The 23,636-nt window shown below is 40.9% G+C and overlaps 1 protein-coding gene across 3 annotated transcripts in view; it reads left to right on the top strand.

Moving 5' to 3' along the window:
- The window catches only part of sdccag8 (SHH signaling and ciliogenesis regulator sdccag8), a 409,652-nt gene extending 387,479 nt beyond the window's left edge, over positions 1–22,173 (top strand). The window contains exons 17-19 of one of the 3 annotated variants that reach the window (XM_072264841.1): positions 6,049–6,193; positions 17,286–17,482; positions 21,348–22,173. In XM_072264841.1, coding sequence (XP_072120942.1) covers positions 6,049–6,193; positions 17,286–17,482; positions 21,348–21,417 — 412 coding nt within the window. In that variant the 3' untranslated portion in view covers positions 21,418–22,173. Of the gene's footprint in view, positions 1–6,048; positions 6,194–17,285; positions 17,483–19,713 lie in introns of all 3 variants that reach the window. The other 2 variants (XM_072264844.1, XM_072264843.1) reach the window with 2 other exon arrangements.
- The last annotated feature ends 1,463 nt before the right edge of the window (positions 22,174–23,636 follow it).

Genomic DNA, 23,636 nt, shown 5'->3' with positions numbered 1-23,636 from the left:
TACAGATCAAAACTGGTACTGTGCAGATATGCGGAAAACATTCTTAAGATTTCTTTAGCTACACTGAATTGAGTACTCCTGATTATTGCCTTTTTAAATTGGAATTTAGATATGTATCAGTGATTTGTGGTTTGCCTGCATGATTATGTTAGTTGCTTTGGCAAGCAAGCTCAGGGCACTGAGGGTAGGTATCACAGAGCCTTAGCAAAGTGGTTTACTGTTTCCAGTAAACCTGAAATATGATGAAGGTGATTTGAGAATTGTTGTACATTAACCCCCCATGACTATTCCACTGAATAAATAATAGGCTCGTAAGGGACATGCTTGTGTTTTTATAATAGTTGAAAAGAAACACACACAGATAGCAGAACCCAGCCAGCTGAGTCCTGATAAATGTGTAAGTAATTTAACAAGAAATGTTGTGCTTTAATTAGGATTTCTTACAGGTTGCTTGTGTAAAATAACCAATTTGTACTGAAATCCATCTAATGATTCCTTCTGCAAGTGAAGCTAAATTAAACAACATGAACACCAGTTTTCTAACATATTCCTGCCTTACTGTGAAACTGAAAAATGGATTGATAATAATTAAGAGTGTTGAACATTGAATAGGGAAGCAAAACACTAGCCCTGGTTGAAATTTCACTCTTTTGCTGTTACATTTGGATTAGACTTCTAAACAAAAAGGATTGAAATGAAAGTAATTTCAGTAAAATGGAATTGCGAGTTGGGATAACCATTTATTTAGCAGGCAACCCCTCAAATAGTAATGAAAATCAAGGTCTTATTCACATAGGCTATGGCCAGCCCTGATAGTGCATAGTATTCATGAAGAAAATCATGAGGATATGATTGTCTCCAAGTGTCTTGAATGTTTCTGATATTAATGGTCGTGCCATGTTTTGGTCTTACCATCAGAGGACCAAGAGAAAACTAGCATGCGTACACTCAGTTGCCACTTCATTAGCTACCTCCTGTACCTAATAAAGTGGCCACTGAGTGTATGTTTGTGGTCTTCTTCTGCTCTAGCCCATCCACTTCCGAATTCAATGTGTTGTACATTCAGAGATGCTCTTCTGCACACCACTATTATAGCGCGTGGTTATTTGTGATACTATCATCTTGAACCAGTCTGACCATTCTCCTCTGACCTCTCATTAACAGTGTGTTTTCTCTCACAAAACTGCTGCTCACTAGATGTTTTTTGTTACTCACACCATTCTCTGTAAACTCTATGCATGAAAATCCCAGGAGATCAGAATTTCTGAGATACTCAAACCACCCCAATTGGCACCCTATGGTCAAAGTCACCTTGGTCACATTTCCTCTCCCCTCTGATGTTTGGTCTGAAGCTCTTGACCATGGCAGCATACTTTTATATATTGAGTTGCTGTCATATGATTGGCTGATCAGATCTTTGCATTAATGTACAGAAGTACCTAATGAAGTGGCCAGTGAGTGTATCTAGGAAACGTGTGATCCCAAGACTTTGGTAACTAAAACAAACATCCAAAGACACATTTATCATCCATTACATATAGAGAGGCTCCTTATGATCATCCTTATTTGAAGACTGGTGGCTTGGAGATTGCAGCAACTACCACACATTGAGGACCACAAACATGTGGAAGGCAAGAGGTCAGGTTCTTCAGTGTTCTGGTGCAGGGCATTTGATATCTATGAAAAATAAGGGGCTAATAATGAAGTTACAAGAAGTTGCTGTTCATCCTCATTGTAGGGCTGTGAACAAAACAGGACTATGTTGGTTGGTCCCATTCAGCTTGTTGGTGGTGCGTCAAGGAGTGGGAAAGGATTGAGTCTTTAATTGCCAAGTCTAACCACATTGCAATAATCTTACTGTGCAGAGGTGAGTTGCATCAGGAGTCATTCACTTAAAATTAAGAGAAGGATTTACTTCTTAAAGGATGTTATCAATCTTTGCAACCATGTACCATTGGAAGTAATGGATGTCATGTCATTAAGTCTATGCAAAACTGGAACTGATTTTTGGACAATTGTTGGGGTATTGTTGGAAGTGTTGAAGCCAAAGATTAGATCAACTATTAACTTATTAAATAGTGGAGCATGCTTGAAGATCCTCATAACCCATTCCAGTTTCTGTTTATTTAGCAATATAGTGCAGAGTAGCTCCTTCCAGCACCCCCCCCCCCCCCCCAGCAACCCTACAACCCTGATTAATTCTAACCTATTCACGGGACAATTTACAATGACCATTTCACCTATCCAGTAAGCCTTTGGACTGTGGGAGGAAACCAGAGCACCTGGGGAAAACTCGTGGATTACCTGGGGAGGACATACAGAAACTCCTTACAGAACTGTACCAGAATTGACCTCCCAACACTGGAATGCCCCGAGCTGTAATACTGTCACTCTAAGCTCTCAATATATTTGATGGCTGCCATGAAGTTAAATGTTGTCCATATTTATATTTTACTTGGAAAACCACTTAACCAACCTGCCGCTGCACAAAGAGCAAATAGTCATGGTAAGAAACAGGTCCTTGCCCACCATGTCCATGACAAGTAGCCATCTATCCTAACTCCAGTATTTGGCCATTGGGCCCTGAGTACCCTGGCACCTCAAGGTACGTCACAGTACTCATTTGGAAAATGATGAGGATGTGATTATTCCTTTTAACATCTATAATATTCTTGATTTCATAGTATAGTATCTGGACAATTGATTTTCTGCAATGTATCTGTAAATGTTCCATACATCTGCTGGCAAAAAACATCAGGAGCAAAGTATAATGTAGAAACAGCAAGCAGCAGAGACTATCTTCCTCTGCAGACCTTCATCTGCAACGCCAACTGCGAGTTATTCTCCTTCTGAAAGTAGTTTCAATCTGTAACTATCAGATAGAGAAAGATGGACATTAATTAACTTACCAGAACCAAAACAGTAACAAATTATACATTAATTAGCTGTCTAATCCATTGGCCTGAAACACAGCCAAGATCAGATGAGATTTAAATGAATGCACAAAGGAAAGCTGGCCAATTTAAATTGATATTGAACTCATTTAAATTATAAAATTGTATTAGCACCACTTACTGGTGACAGTAGCTGGGATGCTCTGTCCTTCTCTCTGCACAGTTCAGTCCTCTAGCACTGATGTGTGATGTTGGTGCTGGTCATGATTACTAAACAGTTACAATCCAACTGCTTTGTCACCAGCAATAGAACAAAGCAACTTGGTGTTTAGATATCCCTGCATTGGATAAGTGAAAGAAGATCACGGATGAAAGATGTTTGGCTGATTGGAGTTAGATAAAAGAATGGTTTCTGTTCTTCTGCGCAGCTGAGGCCTCTGTTGGTTGGAGTTGACCATGGATGTTGCACCCCAGCTGTCTACATAATTTTCAAGCCAGGCCAGTACAATATGGAGAGCCCATGTAACAGGTTTCCCCTCTCCACGCAGCTGATGAATTCAGAAGAATGGAAGAGACCAGTACAGTTTGGTACTCGTGACATCACAGGAGTTGCTAGTCAGCATTGAACTGACTGTTAATGGCCAGTAGGACTACCTTAGGGACTCCAGCTCTGGATTTTTCACTCAGAGTTTACTCCCAAAGCCTCCTCCATGAGTGGATATAGCCACAAGGCAGCAGAGGTTTGAGATCAGAGTTTTCCTTCTCCTAAATGAGCTGCCTATCATGGCTGATGAGCCCCATCTGGCCGAAGGGACTGGTTTTAAGGCACAGGTAATCCACCTTTTCTCCTCCTGTCAGGAGAAATGGTTCCACCGGGCTTAGTAAATGCCAGGAGCTGGACTTGGTTGTCATGGGCTATTTGAGACGCATGCCATTAGGAGCATTTAATAGATAGTTGAGACTTATGCTGACTACCACTCCTGGCTATAACAACCTAAAGGAACTACAGTTATTGGAAATAATAATAGCTACTTATTATCTCAAGCAAACCTGATGTGCTCTCGAACTTCCAGTAATGACCTCCCCCACCTTCACCGTTCCCTATTTCCATCTTATCTCCTTACCTACCCATCACCTCCCTCTGATGTTCTTCCTCTTTTTTCCGTAGCCTTCTGTCCTCTCCTGTTAGATTCCCCCCTCACCAACCCTGTATCTCTTTCACCAATCAACTTCCCAGCTCTTTACTTCGCCCCTCACCCCCCTTCCTGGTTTCACCTATCACCTTGTGTTTTCTCCTCCCCTCCTCCCACCTTCTTAGGCTGACTCTTCATCTTTTTTTCCTCCAGTCATGAAGGGTCTCAGCCCAAAACGTCAACTATATTCTTTTCCATAGTTGGTGCTGAGTTCCTCCAGCATTTCAACTAATCACTGACTAATAGTAATCTAAAAGTAATAGATGGTGATTAATATATATTACTTTGATTATAAATTTACTTTGAACTTTGAAATGTTCTTTACCACTGCTAGTTGAATAGATGTAAACAGATCAGTGGGACATATCTTGCAAGGATATTTGCAGATTCAATCCCCACTATTATCAGTGCCACACATGCCCAATGTAAGGTGGGTGCACTCGTGTGGCAGCCACGCTGAACTGTTGTACTTAATAGCTCTTTCTCCCCCTTTATTTATAGTTTAGTGCCATGAGTTTTGTTGATAGCATACTTCACGGACCAGGGCAAAACCAAATGATGCATTTGCTCCTAATAGTTGCAACAGATTGTTAAAAAGGAACTTGTTTTAATAGAAAGATCATTTAAAGCCACAGCACTGGGATATAAAAGTAAAAGGAGCATTGACTGAGATGTCTCAGATTTCAGGTAGTTTTTAGCTCAATGGTCTACTTCCAGGGACCCACAAAGATTTTGGATATGATTATAGATTCAATTTCATCTGCAAGTCACACAACACAGGATCGGACCCTTCAACCATGTTTTGTTTGTTCTTAAAGATAAACTTGGTGTGGGTTTACACTAGATCATTTTATTATTGACCTGAGCATGTGCTACCTGCTCAAAATCGCCATTTCGGGTTCGAGGTGAACTGCCTGCAGTGCCTACTGGGAACTGAAGTTCTTTATTATACACACATGATAACACATCTTCCCCCTTTAAAGAAAAAGAAACAATACCATGTCCTCATAAACCTGCAAGGAACGATAATCTTTTCCAACAAAGATACCAATATTCGAGTCTAGCTGGTCCCTTCCCTTTTTTTCCCAACTTCAATTGTAATGAGCAACTACAGTTCCTTATCCACTATCAACTCTCAGTCAGTCTCTGAGGTGGTTTAATTATCCTTTTTGGTCGCTATTTGTTTCCGTAGATCTATTACTTTAATTTTGTGTGTTAATATTTGTGTTGTTCTGAGAACTCTGATTAACATGTTCATTTTTTACATCAGCTGGCCCCTTTGGTGTACTGACAGGTGACATGTCACAGCTATGGATTGGAGCTTGTGGCCGTAGATCCACACAGTTCCTTCTCCAAGGTGCCTCTTGCACCATCTGAATCACAAAGGAACATGGAGCTGCTTCCTCTTGCACGTATCCTTGCATGGACCATGTGCCAGAATCATGATCTCGGATTCGCACTTAATCTCCAGGCTTCAGGACTAGTTCGACCAAAATTAACATCTAAGCTATTTCTATATCCCTCAAACCCAGGGATTCCCAACCTGGGGCCCAGAGACCTCTTGGTTAATGGTAGGAGTCCATGGCATAAAAAGGTTGGGAACCCCTGCTCTAAACCTATCCTATCCACGTACTTTTTAAATGTTGTTAATGCACCTGACTCAACCACTTCACCTGGCAGCTGATTCCATGCACGTAATCTGGGTGAAATGGTTACCTCTCAAAGTTCCTCTTAAATCTCTCCGCTCTCACCCTAAACATATGTCCCAAACCTGGGAAAAAGACTGAGTGCACTCACCTGATCTATGCCCCACATGATGTTATACTCTTCTACAAGATCACATCTCGTTCTCCGCCACTCCAAATGAGTCAAAAAGACTTAAAACAGAGAACAAGTTTAACAGCAGTTTACATTATACCAGATGATATTCTGAAACATTTCTGGCTGTTTTCTCTTTACAGGCTCCAGCAGTTGGACCAGCACAGTCAGGCCAGTGCACAGCAAGTGATGGAATTGCTGCAGAGGCAGAACGAGCTGATGAGGGAAAGACAGACCCTACTGGAAAAGTTACAGTGCCTTCAGTCGTCAGGAAATGTCACAGACAAAGTAGCATTCTTCTGTTACCTATTTCACATTAACCTAAGGTCACTGTAGTAAACAGATGGTATCAGTCACAGTATTCCAATTAAGGTGCAAGACAGCAGTCTCTTGTACCTTTCTTACTAAGCAGCTTAATCCAAGTGGAGGGAAGTTGACTGGAGATGACATTTTATTTGGAGTCATAGAGCACTACAGCACAGAACCAATCCCTTCAGCACAATCTGTCCATGCCAATGTCAAAGAATTATGGGTCTGTATTCCACATCCCTCTGTTTTCTTTCACTCCTCAGTGTCCTCCTGTGTATGTCTTACCCTGGTTAGTCCTCCCACAGTACAAAACATCACACTTGTCTGTATTAAATCCCAAGATCCATTTTTCCAGCTGGTCAAGATCTCACTACAAGCTTTGATAGACTTCTGTTCAATATTTTGCACTTTTAAAAAAATCTCTAAAATTAATGGTTCAAATGGCTGTGTAGAGTCTGGAAATTTAAGTGTGCCTGGGAGGTATGCCGCCGTGGGGCAGAGGTAAGGGGCAACCACCACTTTGGTTGATGGTCCACCTCAAACAATTTAGTTTAGACCTTCGCCTGTCCGAGGCCAGGCTTGGTAGTAGGCATGGTAGCTGCAGGCATGTGGGCATCAGAGTTTAGCACATTGGTGGAGCAGGAGGAGGGGATTGGGCACCGGGAATATCTACAGACTGACTGGTGGCCAGCGTGGAGACTGCAGACTGGGCAGAACATTTCGGTAAAAGTGCAAACTGTTGAGGGGGTCAGTGGGGATTGACCCCAGCAACATATAGGAGAAGGAGAACTGGCTGGGAGTTGGGGGCTGGAGGTAAGTGTTGCACTGTTGGGATGGAACAGGACCCAAAAATGTAAATTCAAAGAAATGAAAACTTTTAAAAGAAGTCTGCATTTGGAGATCTGAATTATAAGTAAGGTCAAGCAGCAACTGTGGGAAGAGGAGCTGAGTTAATGTTTCAAGTTGAAGACTGCCTGTCACTACTTACCCCAGGATCACAAGGGTGATTTGTAGCAGGAAATGCCCAGCTGAATATTTGAAGAGCTACAAAATGATCCAGAAGTTGACATTATTGTGCTACATTCCAGAAAAAAAAATCAATTTTCAGTTACATAGTGCCAAAGGAAACAGCTTGATGCAATTAAATTTCTAGGCAACAGTCTGTGTATTCTTTTACAATAGGCTCCTACTCTCAATCGACTCAGTGCAAAGATCTGCACAGTGATATTCTCTATTTGCTTGTACTCTTCACCTGCTCTCCATAACACTCTCCTCAACGGCTTTAGTCTTGTTCTCGTCTATTTCACATCTCTCTCTCTCTCCTTCCATCTCCCTCACCAGTGCTGATTCCTCAACAGACTTAGTTTAGTCTCAGTCACTTTGGGATGAGCCTAACCATCCCCAACTGCCCCACAAATAAATAAAGTTAAAAACAGAGGCTAATTCTATAGGAATTATTTCATGGAGAAGTTTTCTGGGCTTATCACATCTGCAAGACTATGGAATGTTATGTCTAGAAAAGACCAGTGCCTTACATGATTATTCTGGTACTTGGAGGTTGTGCTGGAAGAGTCATCGAACATAAAACAGAACAGCACAGTACAGGCCTTTCAGCCCATGATGTTGTGCTAACCAATATAAACCCACTCCATGATCAGTCTATCCCCTCCTTCCCACATAGTCCATAACCCACCATTTATCTTTCTATCATATTCCTATCTAAGAGTCTCCTCAATGTCTCCAGTATATCAGCCTATAGCACTAATCTCAGCAGTGTGTTCCAGGTATTTACCACTTACTGTGTGTTAAAAAAAAATTACCTCTGACAACCCCTATACTTTCCTCCAATCACTTCTCTATTAGCCATTGCAGCCCTGGGAAAAAAGGCACTGGCTGTCCATTCTGTCTACACTCTTATCTTGTACACTGCTATCAAGTCACCCCTTATCCTCATTCACTCCAAAGAGTCATAGGGCAAAAAGCCTCAGCTTACATAACCTTTCCTGATGAGACATGCTGTCTAGACTGGACAGCATCTTGAGAGAAGTTCTCTAATATGTCCCTCTCTACAGTAGCTGGTCTCTGTTTGCCTGTTCTTCTTCCATTCCTCAAGTGGCTGGCCAAGCACAATGACAACACTTTTTGCACGCAACTATACAAGCTCAATAAAATCAGTGGCCTGGCCCGCTTTTAAAAGTGTAAGGAAAACTTCCAGAATTGTGACAATGTTGAGGCTTTGATAAGCTTTCTGAGCAAATCTCCCAGCATGGTTCAACATTACTTCTGAATCTTCCAGAAGCCCCTTATCCTCACCTGTGACTTGTTTACTCCCAGTCATGTAGTTGCTTTTGGAAGAGGATAATAAAGCAAGCACCAAAATGCATGGCCTCAATACACCCTGCAAACCAAGGTTCCCCAAACTGTTAGCCTTGCCTTTTATTCTAACAGGGACATGCAAACTCTGTACTCTCGAAATTTCTATCTTGAAGGACTCCCATTTACTAAGCTTACCATTGCCAGAAAACAACCTATCCCAACCACACCTGACAGATCCTTTCTGATACCATCATTAATGACCCTCTAGGTAAAGGTCCAATCACTTTACAAAAATGATATCATGTTTGTTGTGGCAGAATTGACCTTTCAACCTGTGATTTCACCTTGATCTTCTTGAGTTCCCTTTTACCGAGTAATGACTTGGATGTCATCCTTTACTGAGAGGTTCAAAGTGAGATTGGAAGATGACAGTGCAGCCTGATCACCCAGACTCCCTACGTTCCTGATGAATGTACTGAAAAGCAAGAGGTGCTCCCAAGGTTAGGAAGATCTTCACAATCAAACTGTCAATCAAAGTGATGGTTAAAGTCACAAAGCACTGATTTCCTGATCCAGTTTTTAATAACTGTGGGACAAAGCAAATCTGCCTTTGTGGGCAATTTCTACTTTTCCCAGTGGAATGACAATAAAGCTGAATCTTGACATTTGTAACACTCGTTAAATATTCCACATAAACAGAGGTCACACATTTCCTCTGAAGTCTGTGAATTTATTCTCTCTCGCCCAGCGAGTCTGCTCTCAGCTGTCACAAGACCACTTCTTCACTTGATCAAGAAATGACATTGCCACATATTTCCATCAGACTGTAGAACGGACAGAATCCTTACAGTTGAAATGAAACAGACCCCTGATCAAATGCAGCTGCTTTTGGGGAAATCCTCAGAATGACACCAGAGGATGGTCTCCTGTTCTCTTGACACAGCTGCATACATACATTGCAGTACCAGGCAATCTGCCAGCACACTGACTGGCCGCCAGCCTTCAGCTGAGTTCCATATTTCATGCACACATGACTGAAGGAACAATATAACCTCATCCTAGTTTAATATTAGAAGTCCAGGTGTCACCTTAAATGCACCCTTGTGAAACTAAACAAAGTCTATTAACATTACTTGTTTTACTTTGAATTGTTGAATTAGTATCATCTTTATTTAGAAGCAACTTTTACTGGCATGTTTGAGTATAAGGAACAGGAGCAGGAGAAGGCACCTAGTTCTTCAAACCTGCTTCCCCATTCATTGCCTCACACCTGATCTTCCTCAGCACCTCCTTCCAACACTATCCTCATATCTCTGGATGCCAATAATACCCAGGAATCTATCAATCTCTGCTTTAGGGATAAAAACAATCCTCCAGAGAATTCCAAAGGTTTACCACTCTTTGGGTGAAGAAATATTTTCTTATCTCAATCTTAACTGTTTCTTTATTGCTCTGTGTTCAATGTAGAGAGCATAGCTTAAAGGTTAGAGGAGAGAAACTAAATAGAAAACTGAAGGGTAGTTTCCCCCTCTAACCAGAGTGTGGTCAGTATATGGAACGGGCTGCCAGAGGAAGTGGTGAGTTAGGTACAATAACAACACAGCACATGGTCAGTACATGGATAGGACATTTAGACAGATACATGCTAAATGTAGCAAATGGGCTTCTTGGCCAGCATGGACCAGTTGAGATTGAAGGGTCTGTGTCCATGATCTATAACCCTGTGACCCAAAAATGGTGTACTCTGTATTCTCAAACTGATCATAGGACAAGTTATCATCTGTCCTTCCATCCTGTCAAGCCTTTTCAGTTTCTCATTCTGCTAAACTCTAGAGAAGACAGGCCCAGTCAACTAAATCTATCTTCATAGGGCAAACCCACTATCCCTGACTTACATCCTTACTTAGGCAAGAAGACCAAATTGATACAGTGTTCCAGGTCAAGTCTCAGCAAGGCCCCATACAATTTAGCTGACATTTATCTAACCAATAACCAAACCCTATCATTATAAAATCAAGCATAGTGTTTTCCTCTTCATCACCTGCTGTACTTTCATGCTGGTCTTCAGTGATCTGCCTACAGTGAAATCCTAGCAGAACCAGTAACATTACTCAAGCTTTCAGTCACATTTGTTCTCCTCCAATCCACAGAAACATCTCCAGATTCTGTGGAGCACTTGAAACAGAACATTCAAAATTAATTTATTATGAAAGTATAAAATTCTGAAATTCTTCTTCTCCAGATAGCCACAAAACCAATAAAGCAAAGACAGGCAGCACAATCATCAACCCCTAAATCACCCTGCCTGCACACAAAAAGACAAAAAAGATCAGGCGAAAAATACAGAATACAAAAAAAACCATAAGACTGGAAAAAAAAATCCACAGCCCAAGTTCACGTCCGAAATGCAGAACACCTGGGCAACATTCTCCCTCTCTGTAGCATAGCGATCCCACCAGTGATAAAAAGGCAGTCTCTCCTCTCTGTAGCAGAGTGATCTTACCAGCGATGAAAGGCAGTCTCCCCTCTCCCCCCTCAAGAGATCAGTGATCTCTTAAGTCATTTTCTTCAAAATTCTGCTATGTGCAGCATCATAATCATGGTATTAACTACCCTACCCTATCTCTGCTCCTCATAAGTTTAGAGCACTTTATAAAGGTGATCAAGTCTCCTTCACTCAATGGAAAACAAATCCATCCTAATCCAATTTCTCCTTATAGATCAAGCCCTCCGGATTAGGCCACATTCTTGTGCATCCTTTGTAGCATAATCACATCCTTCGAAAGCACAGTGGCCAGAAATGCACACAATACTCCAAGTGTGGCTTAACCAACACCTGTATAACTGCAACATGATATCCCAACTCCCATTCTCAGTGGCTCAGCTGATAACGCAGGAATACATTATGCCTCTTCACGACTCTGTCTATACATGTTGCTACTATCATGGAACTATGTACTTGTACCCTAAGGTCCTCAGGGCCTGGTCATTCACTGTGTATGTCCTACACTAGGTTAACTTCCAAAGATATATTTCTTTGCACTCGAGTCCTGATGCAGGGTCTCAGCCCGAAACGTTGACTGTCCCTTTGCCTCTACAGCTATTGTGTGACCTGATGAGTTCCTGTGGCAGTTTGTTTTTAGCTCCAGATCCCAGCACGTGCAGCTTCTCATAACTCACTGTGCACTTGTCTGAGTTAAATTCTACCTGTCACTTTCCTACTTCATCCTTAAACAATTTCCTTCACTGTTCACTGTACCAGCCACCCCCACATCACAAGAGTTGCACTCGTAGAAAACAGTCTGTATCTGTATCATGATTTTCCTTCACAGAAAGTCATTTTCCATCATGGGAACCCATTTCATCTGTGTGTGTGTCAAGAGACACAAGTTGAAATAAAAATGTGATAATTTATTTGATTTATTTAATTTTTATTCCCCCCCCCCCCATCAATAAATTTTGTGAGAATTAACTTTATTCCATATCTCAAATGTTCGGGTTGTAATTAGGGTGAAATCCTATAACCCGAACAGCCAGAACACAAGGTTCACCTGTATCACCAATTTTGGTGCCATCTGTAAGCTTACCAATGACACCACTAACCTTCACCCTCCAAATTGAATAAAAGAGGACCCTGCTACAGGTCTCCAAACTGAAAATTAACCCTCTGCTATGACCCTCTGCCTCCTACCACCATTTCACAGGCTTAACCCTGATTCCCATATATTCTAATCTTCTGAACTGGTCTAGCATGTGGGACCTTGTCAAAGTCCTTGCTAAAGTCCACGCAGACAATATTGACCTACCTGCCTTCGTCAATCCTATAGTTCAGGGGTTCCCAACCTTTTTTTTAATACCATGGATGCCTGCCAGAAACCAAGGGATCCGTGCATCCCCGGTTGGGAACCCCTGCTTTAGGTCACCTCCTCAAAAACCCCATTCAAATTTGTGATACATGATCTTCCACCAGCAAAGCTATACCAAATACCACTGAAAGTGCAATAAACAATCTTCCCACCACAGCAATGAAAGCCCCTGGATCAACATAAACTGCTTTAATATAATTTGGTGACCAAGACAGTAAATTTAAAGGGGGAACTGTGAATGCACTTAAGAATTAACAAATTTTGGAGAAGTATAAAAGTAATTGTGAGTTCAAAAATTTGGACTTGCAGTTAACTTGTGTAAAAATGCAGTTATCTTGTGTAAAAATATGAATAACAATGAAATCAATAATAGAAAAAACAACAGTACATCATCATTGTCTACGCATTGTGCGGACTAGGCAAGGCTGAGTTAGTAAGGATTTTTCTCCCTAGTAGAAAGCACGGTGCAAGTGTAAGAGATCAGCTCCTTATAATGGAAATGAAAATTCTTCCCTTATGAATTTGTGGAATGGCGTACCCCACAAGATTGTGGATGTTAATTTTCACTAATTGGTATAATATCAAACAAGTAAACATAGAGTTATACAGCTCAGAAACAGGCCCTTCAGCCCATCTGATCTGATCTGATCTAAGCTGTCCTATCTCCATTTACCAGCATTTGCCCATAACCACCCAAATCCTTCCTATTTATGTACCTGTTCAATTGTATTTTAAAAGTTGTATAATTATTCTTGCTTCACCTACCTGCTCTGACAGCTCATTCGACATTGATGCTACCCATTATTCAAAATTTACCATTCAAGTTCCTATTAAATCTGTCCCCTGTCACCTTAAATTTATGCCATCTAATTCTTAATTCCCCTACTCTGGGGGAAAAAGCTTTCACTCCATCTGTGCCTCTCATGTGTTTATACACCTCTATTAGATCACCTCTCAGTCTCCTGTACTCCAAGCAATAATGTCCTAGCCCATCCAGTATCTCCTATAAATCAGTCCCTCAAGTCCTGCTAAGTTCCTTTCAAATATCTTCTGTAACACAAGAGATTCTGTAGATGCTGGAAATCTTGAGCAACACAGACAAAATGCTTGAGGAACTCAGCAAATCAGGCAGCATTACTCACTTACTCAGCAGATCAAAATCCCCCTGCAATTTTTGATAATCTTCTTCACTATTCACTATACCATTTGTTTTAGTGTTGTTTTCAAACTTACTAACCGTGCCTAGTTCATTATTATCCAAATTGTTGATATAGATTTACAAACAATGAGTCTAGCACCAACCCCTGAGGCAAACCATTAGCCACAGGCCTCCAGTGCATATTATATTTGTTCTTTAACTCTGGAAATAATTTTCCTCTGTTTATTTCATATTTTGATAGTTGCATGTTTGAAAGGCCAGAGGGAGAACAACATTCAGTTATCACTGGTGTACACCCTTGGCTCATTTGAAAATCACTTAATACCAATCTTAGAAAATGTTAGTGCTTTTAAAGTCAGCTTTGAATTATCAGGAGTCGGATGTGTTGTAAATTGCTTACTGGGAATTCTCTCAAGGTGTCGTTTTGCTCAATGTGTTCAGTGAGATGGAACTGTGAAGGTCAGAGTGTGGGGTGTTCCTGTGGAAAGGGTATTAACACGAAGGTACATATGGGAATCTGCCCTTCTGACTGAAGCAGGTCTCTAGTCAAAAAACATTACACTGATGTATCCCAAAAGTGACCTAAAATGGAATTGCTATTTAGATATTTCAAAACAGTTAACAGGAAAAATAGGACATAGCTGGAAAGAGTCTGTTATTTTTCTGTTACTGCCTGTTCCATTCAGACTGACAGCTGGGAACAGCGGCATCTTTTTTCATAAAACAGGGCAAAGAAAATGTGATTTTGAGATTTTTTCCTCCTTCATTTCTCTCTCTCTCACTAATCAAGGAAAAATCCAAACTGATGAATTGAAAGTGGAAATTTTCAGCCAGTCAGTCTGCATTCAACTGAGAAAAGATGAGTTAATGCTGTCATAATTCTCAACATTCTTTTTAAACATATTATTTAAAACTCAAATACCTTTTCCTTAAAAGTCCTGTCTAGAGAACAAATTCTCACTTTTATTCTAAAATGGGTCAAATAAGACAGAGGTTGTATAAAGACTGAATTCTATGAAACCCATCTTTGCTGTGGCAATACTTTTATGTGTCACCTTGGCTCATTTTGCAAATAGATTATTGCTTCTAATCACAAAATTCCTGATGTCTTAAAGTTTTGGGTGTTAATGTGAACCACAACAAATTATTCTCTGAAATTTCTGTATTCTCTCCATGTAGAAACATAGAAAACCTACAGTACAATACAGGTCCTTCAGCCCACAATGCTGTGCCGAGCATGTACTTGCCTTAGAAATTACCTAGGGTTAACCATAGCCCTCTATTTTTCTAAACTCCGTGTACCTAACCAGGAGTCTCTTAAAAGACCCTATTGTATCCACCGCCAGCAGCCCATTCCACGCACCACGCTCTGCATAAAAAGACTTACCCCTGACATCTCCTCCATACCTACTTCCAAGCACCTTAAAACTGTGCCCTCTCGTGATAACCATTTCAGCCCTGGGAAAAAGCCTCTGACTATCCACATGATCAATGCCTCTCATCATCATATACACCTCTATCAGGTCACCTCTCATCCTCTGTCGCTCCAAGGAGAAAAGACCAAGTTCATTCAACCTGTTCTCGTAAGGCATGGTCCCCAATCCAGGCAACATCCTTGTAAATCTCCTTTGCATCCTTTCTATAATAGTTTCCACATCCTTCCTGTAGTGAAGAAGAAGAAGAAGAATATCTTTATTGTCATTGTTGTGGAGCAATGAAACACAGTTTAGCAGCTCAACGTTTTGCAGCATGACAAAGAACACATAGATAAAATAAACTCTAAAACCTCAGGAGTGCAGTCCAAAATTAATAATATATGGATGGGGGGGGGCGGTAGGACTATTGTACACCTGCCACTCCTGGAAGTGTGATGCATTTAGTTGCTGCCGTCTTAGGAGGGGGGCAGGAGAAGGGAAGGGGGTGTTATACATTTCACTGCTTGTGGGTAGAAGCTGTTAAGGATTCTCTTTGTTTTCATCCTTAATGCTCTGTATCTCTTCCCAAAAGGTAGAGGGGAAAACAGGTGATGTCTAGGATGAGTGGGATCCTTTGAAATACAAGTAGCCTTCTTTTGAAGTCTGCCAGTATAAATGTCTCTGAGGGAGAGTAATGTTGTGCCAATAACCCGCTCTGCTACCCTCACCACCTGCTGCAAGTCCTTCCTGTTCTGTTCTGTGCAGCTGGCAAACCAGGTGAGGCGACCTGAACTGAGCACAGTACTCCAAGTGGGGTCTGACCAGGGGCCTATATGGCTGTAACATTACCTCTCGGCTCTTAAAATCAATCGCATGGTTGATGAAGGCCAATGCACCGTATACCTTCTTAACCACAGAGTCAACCTGTACAGCAGCTTTGAGCGTCCTATGGACTCTGACCCCAAGATCCCTCTGATCCTCCACACTGCCAAGAGTCTTACCATTAATACTATATTCTACCATCATATTTGAGCTACCAAAATGAACTACCTCACACTTATCTGGGTTGAACTCCATCTGCCACTTCTCAGGCCAGTTTTGCATCTTATCAATGTCCCGCTGTAAAATCTGACAGCCCTCCACACTATCCGGAATGCCCCCAACCTTTGTGTCATCAGCAAATTTACTAACCCATCCCTCCACTTCCTCATCTAGGTCATTTATGAAAAGAGAAGGGTTCTCAGAACAGATCCCTGAGGCACGCCACTGGTCACCGACCTCCATGCAGAATATGCCCTGTCTACAACCACTCTTTGCCTTCTGTGGGCAAGCCAGTTCTGGATCCACAAAGCGATGTCCCCTTGGATCCCATGCCTCCTTATTTTCTCAAAAAGCCTTGCATGTGGTACCTTATCAAATGCCTGGCTGAAATCCATATACATCTACTGCTCTACTTTCATCAAACTGTTTAGTCACATCCTCAAAAAATTCATTCAGGCTCGTAAGGCACGACCTGCCTTTGACAAAGCCATGCTGAATATTCCTAATCATACTATGGCTCTCTAAATGTTCATAAATCCTGCCTCTCAGGATCTTTTCCATCAACTTACCAACCACTGAAGTAAGACTCACTGCTCTATAATTCCCTGGGCTATCTGTACTCCCTTTATTGAATAAGGGAACAGCATCTGCAATCCTATAATCCTCTGGAACCTCTCCCGTCCTCATTGATGATGCAAAGATCATTGCCAGAGGCTCCTCCCTCGCCTCCCACAGTAGCCTGGGGTACATCTCGTCCAGTCCCAGAGATTTATCCAACTTGATGCTTTCCAAAAGCTCCAGCACATCCTCTTTCTATATGCTTAAGCTTTTTCAGTCCGCTGTAAGTCATCCCTACAATTGCCAAGGTTATTTTCCATAGTGAATACTGAAGCAAAGTATTCATTAAGTACCTCAGCTATCTCCTCCAGTTCCATACACACTTTCCATGTCACACTTGATTGGTCCTATTTTCTCACATCTTATCCTCTTGTTCTTCACATACTTGTAGAATGCCTTGGAGTTTTCTTTAATCCTGCTTGCCAAGGCCAATCCTTCTGGCTCTCCAAATTTCATTCTTAAGCTCCTTCCTGTTAGCCTTATAATCTTCTGGATCTCTATCATTACCTAGTTTTTTGAACCTCTCGTAAGCAAGATGTCTGTTATCCTCACATATGTAGCCACAGTCAGTTCACGTTGACAGGTACAGTAATGCATGTTTGACTCTCCTGACTAGATTACTATACACACCCATGTTTGCTGTGTCTCCTGTGCAGTCTCTTGTCTCACAATCCCAAGTTCCGAGCTACAAACCTTCAAAGAAATGTTATCATCCCACTTCCAGTGTTGAGTGGTGGACACCGAAGATTCCTACCCTCGCAGGTGGCCACCATTTACTAACACAGGAGATTCTGCAGATGCTGGAAAGCCAGAAGCAACATGGACAAAATGTTGGAGGCACTCAGCAAGTCAGGTAGCATCCATGGAAAAGAACTGTCGATCTTTGAGGCTGAGACCTTTCAGTCAGACTGGAAAGGAAGGAGGAAGATACCTGAATAAAATGTGGATGGGGGGAGAAGGATGACTAGCTAGAAGGAGGTAGATGATGCCAGATGGGTGGGAAAGGTAAAGCACTGTATATGAAGGAATCTGATTGGAGAGGAGACTGGACCATGGGGGGGGGGGGGCACCAGCTGGAGGTGACAGGCAGGTGAAAAGAGATAAGAGGGAAGAGTAGGGAATAGTATAAGAGAGGAGGGGGAGGGATTTTCCTTAGCAGAAGGAGAAACTGATATTAATGCCATCAGGTTGGAGGCTATCCAGATGGAATATAAGGTGTTGCTCCTCCACCCTGAGAGTGGCCTCACCATGTCCCAAGAGGAGGCCATGGACTGGCATGTTGGGACGGGAAAGGGAATCAGAATTTAAATGTTTGGCCACATGGAAGTTCGCTTTTGGTGGATGGAACTGAGGTATTCAATGAAGTGGTTCTCCAATTTACAATGGATCTCACCAATATGGGGGTCACACTGGGACACGAGATAAAATAGACAACTCCAGCAGATTCACAGGTGAAGTGTTGCCTCACCTGAAAAGACTGGACCCTGAATGGATGTGAGAGAGAAGGTGAATTGGCAGTTGTAGCGCTTAGGCTGCTTGCTGAGATAAGTGCCAGGAGGGAGATTAGTGAGGATGGACAAATGGACAAGGGAATCACGGAGGGAGCAATCTCTGCAGAGAGTATGGGTAGAGTTAAGGCAATGGGAAGATGGGGTGAGCAAGGATGCCTGGGAAATGCAAGAGATGCATTTGAAGGCAGCTTTAATGGAGGAAGGAAAGCCCCATTCTTCGAAGGAGAACATCTCTATAATAATTATATACAAATACAAAAATATAGCAAAAATAAAAGTTAATTCAAGTTAATTATGAAATAATTACTGTAATTCCATTATTCGATTAGTTCAATTAAGGTGAATATTCAGTGAGATGAATAATAAAACAAGTGCATCTAGAGTGATACAATATGGAGAAATCAACGTAGAGACAGTTCTCAGGGACAGAAACCTTACATAACCTGAAGACTGACTGAATTTGGATGGACACTCAGTGTATTGTTAGTAAGTGTTGGTGCACAAAGGCATTGGTGCTGCTGGCTCTTGGTTCAGTTATACGTCTGATGATAGGTTGGGCTTGGGAGACAACCTGCCTGGAAAGAAATACAAGCAGAAAAGTAGAAGTTGTTTTTTTTTAAAGTGTTGGCCCTTCAGTTGACTGAATGTTCCCTTGCAACAGATGGCACATTTCTGTGAGAGACTCCCTGCTGAATGAGAAGCTGCTTAGACAATTATCCTCAGTCACTGCCAGGTGTATGCTAGGACTTGCAGGAGTAATTGCTAGTATATTGGTGAAGGTGGGCATTCTGCCTCTGGTATCTAACAATCCTCCTGCCACACCTTCTTTCAAGTTGTGTCTTTCAACACCAATCTAGAATTAATGATTAGTTTTGAAACACTAAGTTGATTTGGTTATTTGCATAGGGTATCCTGTCATCGGATTCCTTTATCAGGCCAGAGAGCACCTATAGTGACCTCTAATTTCATGAAGTTGTGCTCTGATTCTGTTGATTGTCCACCAAGAGTCATCTGAGATTCGTTACATTGGTTTTTATCACTTCAACAGAAACATCATGTGTCTACGTTTGTTTACGTGTTTACAAATGTGAGACAGAAAGAAAATGAATAAAACAACACAATGAATTAAATGCAAACAAAAACTAGCATCCAACCCACTGAAAAAGCAAAGATATGGTCTGGCCACAACATTTGCCCAGGCAAATGCATAGCACGATCCAAAGATACACTTCATTCATAACATTTAATTGATTACACAACTCAGATTAAGTTGTTATACATTTTCTGTTCAGGAGCGTCTTTAGCTGGACCAGACAATTGAAAGTGTTGTGAATGAGCTGATGATCCCATGTGCAAGGGATTCCCTGCCTGAATTTTGTTCAGTGTCCTCCAGGGACCAAGTCAACAGATGGAAAATATACCCAGTCTTACCAACAGCCTATTAGAGCAGGTTACTGTTCTTCAATAGATTGAAATAAATTGTACCACTCAACTGTAAATTTTAGCCTAGTTTTTTTGAGGATTTTTGCACATCTGTCAGCTTTCCAGTCATCGTCATCTTGTTTTCTTGCAGATCAGATTAAATTACCAAGTTGATGAGCTAATTTTATCAAGAGTTTGCAGTCTTTCTATAGAGGTGCTTCGTGGGAGAGTGAAGGCAAATGTGTCACAGCCTCTTTGTCTCGAACATTATTGACTGAATTTCCAAAACAAGCATAGAATTTTCCCATGTCATTTGTATAGTTCTCAGATTTAAACTATGGGTCACCACTTAGCTTTCAGAATGGGATTTTATCAAGAGATGGTTGTGTTTGTGACTGAGATATCAGCTTTATATTAAGCCATTATTTCCAGGTTGTACATAATTATTTCTCTATGTAGTACCCTGAGTTTAACAAAGCGCCGCAGTACTTCACTCTCAGAACACAAAGAACCATGACAGCACCATTATCTAAAGTGATGTATGTACAGTACGTGACTACATTTCTATATAAATTGTTGGGCAGAATTCAAGCTAAATTATAGCATGTGTGTTTAAGATAATATTTCTTTACTGACTAAGTGATAAAGTAGGATTAAATGCTTTTAGCTTCAGCAACTTAAAAAGACTGATGTGGTCATAGTTTCAAGAGGTTGATTAATGTAAAGGAATGAAGTCACTACATTATATAATGTTTATTAGGTTTGGGGTTTCACTCTTATTTAAATATATTGTTTAGCGACTGCTTGCCGTGTACAATGTTGTAGACCATCGTTTCAGCATGTACTTTTTAAGGTCCAGCATTGTAGAGAGCAAGAAGTATAATCATGTAAGATTTGAAGCAAATATTTTAAAGCCAAAAATGTTAATTGTAGTCCTCAGAAATGGCATCAAGACCGAGAAAAGTGTTGGCTGTACTTTCGGCTGTTGGGCATTTACCTGAAGTGCAGAGTCATGGACTTTCTGCAGGAGGTTGTAACAGTGATTAGAAGAGGAAGCATTGATTGAGCCTTGGCTATGGGATATGGACTGCAATACACACACAGGGATGGATTGTAAGACCTGCCAGGTCTTCAGACCACTGTGGTTATGTAAATAAACACCTCAGAATCAGTAAACTCAACACCTTCCAAACCGCAAGTTGAACAACAACTTCATCTCCCAGGACACTTCAGACTTTTTTTCCTTTGTCTTGTCAAACCAGTTGACTCAATTGTCCAGTTAAAAAAGATTTGGACTTTACAATAAATGATGAACTTGCACGTCTTAATTTAAAAGGGTAGCAAAATCCTCTTGTTAAAAACCGTGCAGCAAGCAGTCCGCACTTCCTGTTTTGTACAACCTGATGCAAACCAAGCTACTCACAGTAAATAAAACTGCAAATAAACGTGTTCCATTCCTCGAAACAGGAAATTCTACAAAACGTACCTGAAAGGAACTTTGCCACCAATTGATTTCACTGCTTCAAACAACACAATTATGTCACCAATGAAACATTTCCATTTGCAACAGTTCCTTGTACACTGCTGATTTATTTTAAAGTAAAGATGAAAATCAGCAGTATAACATTCTGTTTTAAGGGAGGAAGTTTACGTGGGACTAAAATGTGAGGCTTGTTTACTGAAATAGCAAATCTAACCGCTGGTGAAATTCTAAGAATCCTGCAGATGTGGGAAGGGTTACTGAAAACTAGACTTAAATTATCCCTTTTCTTTCTCCATTTTTAGCCTCCTGTTCTGTCGTAACACCAGAGAACCCACGAATATTCAACTTGGATGTCAGTCTGAAAGAGAATAAGAATTTTTACTTTATAAAATTCTGTACATATTTTGATATAAAATGTTTTTAATAAAGTTTATGTTCATTTATTTTAACTACATCCTTGCCATCAGGTGAGGAAGGAATAATTTACTATTTACCACCACTGCTTTGAGGATCACGACAATATTGTCGTGATCCCCATGTACAAATGTTTTCAGTTGTAAATTAATAAGTATGCTCTTATTTTGTCACCTTATTTCAGATTGTTTCCCAAAGTGATACATACAACCTTGTAAAGAGTCTTGATGCCTCTCTGCCTCATTTTAGCTGACAACAGTATATTTTAAATGGAGTCTGTTTTGCTGTGAGCACAGCAGCAAATGTCAGCATTGCAAAGATGGCAGCAGAGTTGCACTCATAATACTCACCTTATATCTTTACCAGTTGTGTGACATTTAACCTGACTTTCATGGACAACCTGATGACCATGAAGCTTCACTCTTTTAATTCTGTTCTGGAGATATTTGTGTAAAACCATTCTCCTGTAAGTTATTTCATTTATCTTAATTTATTCCATATTTAATTGAAGCAGTTAATGTGAACCTTCAGATGCTGTCAATTCAAACTGTGCGTAAAGTGATAACTATTTTGATGTTTACATTAAAATTTATTTTCCTACAAGCACAAGGAATGTGTTACATTCCTGTGTAGTGCCTAATGCAAAATGTGTACCAGTGTGGAATATTTTAACACTTTTAGTTTTGTGTTTCCAGTGGGAATATGTCCTGTGAAATAGAGCACAATTGAACAATTAAAGAAGTTCTTTTTATTCCATTTCCTTACTATAGTACAGATTTTTCCAAATTATTTTACTATGTCTGGGTAAGCAAGGATGACACGTAAGTGGAGAAATTCTTTCCAGTGTTGTTAGAAACATAGAAAACCTACAGCACAATACAGGCCCTTCGGCCCACAGAGTTGTGCTGAACATGTCCCTACCTTAGAAATTACTAGGCTTACCTATAGCCCTCTATTTTACAAAGCTCCATGTACCTATCTAATATGGTAGCCTCATACGGTAACCCTTTCATTCCTGGAATCATTCTCGTTTGTCTTCTCTGAACCCTCTCCAATGTCAGTATATCCTTTCTGAAATAAGGAGCCCAAAACTGCACACAATACTCCAAGTGTGTTCTCACGCATGCCTTATAGAGCCTCAACATCACATCCCTGCTTTTATATTCTATACCCCTAGAACTGAATGCCAACACTGCATTTGCCTTCTTCACCACCGACTCAACCTGGAGGTTAACCTTTAGGGCATCCTGCACAAGACTCCCAAGTCCCTTTGCATCTCTGCATTTTGAATTCTCTCCCCATCTAAATAATATTCTGCACGTTTATTTCTTCCACCAAAGTGCATGACTACACACTTTCCAACATTGTATTTCATTTGCCACTTCTCTGCTTATTCCCTGAAATATCCAAGTCTCTCTGCTTCCTCAACCTCAACACTACCTGCTCCTCCACCTATATTTGTATCATAGGCAAATTTAGCCACAAATCCATTAATCCCATAGTCCCAAGAATTGACATGCATTGTAAAAAGCAGCAATCCTAACACCGACCACTGTGGAACTCCATTGGTAAATGGCAGCCAGCCAGAATAGGATCCCTTTGTTCCCACTCTGTTTTCTGCGAATCAGCCAATGCTCCACCCATGCTAGTAACTTCCTTGTAATTCCATCTCTTATCTTGCTAACCAGCCTCATGTGCAGCTCCTTGTCAAAGGCCTTCTGAAAATCCAAGTACACCACATCTACTGCATCTCCTTTGTCTACCCTGCTTGTAATTTCCTCAAAGAATTGCAATAGGTTTGTCAGGCAGGATTTTCCTTTCAGGAAACCATGTTGGTTTTGGCCTATCTTGTCATGTGCCTCCAGCTACTTTGTAATCTCATCCCTAACAATCATTTCCAACAACTTCCCAACCACTGATGTCAGGCTAACAGGTCTATAGTTTCCTTTCTGCTGCCTCCCATACTTCTTAAATAGCAGAGTAACATTTGCAATTTTCAGACATCCTGTACAATACCAGAATTTAGATTATGAGAACACTCAGTCCTCTTTTATTGTCATTTAGAAATGCATACATGCTTTAAGAATTGATACAATGTTTCTCCGGAGTGATATCACAGAAAACAGGACAAACCAAAGATTAACACTGACAGAACCACATAATTATAACATATAGTC

This window comes from Mobula birostris, chromosome 8 (assembly GCF_030028105.1).
Source record: "Mobula birostris isolate sMobBir1 chromosome 8, sMobBir1.hap1, whole genome shotgun sequence".
NCBI classification, from domain to species: domain Eukaryota; kingdom Metazoa; phylum Chordata; class Chondrichthyes; order Myliobatiformes; family Myliobatidae; genus Mobula; species Mobula birostris.
The sequence above is the reverse complement of the archived record's forward strand: the minus strand, read 5'-3'. Positions and strand labels throughout refer to the sequence as shown.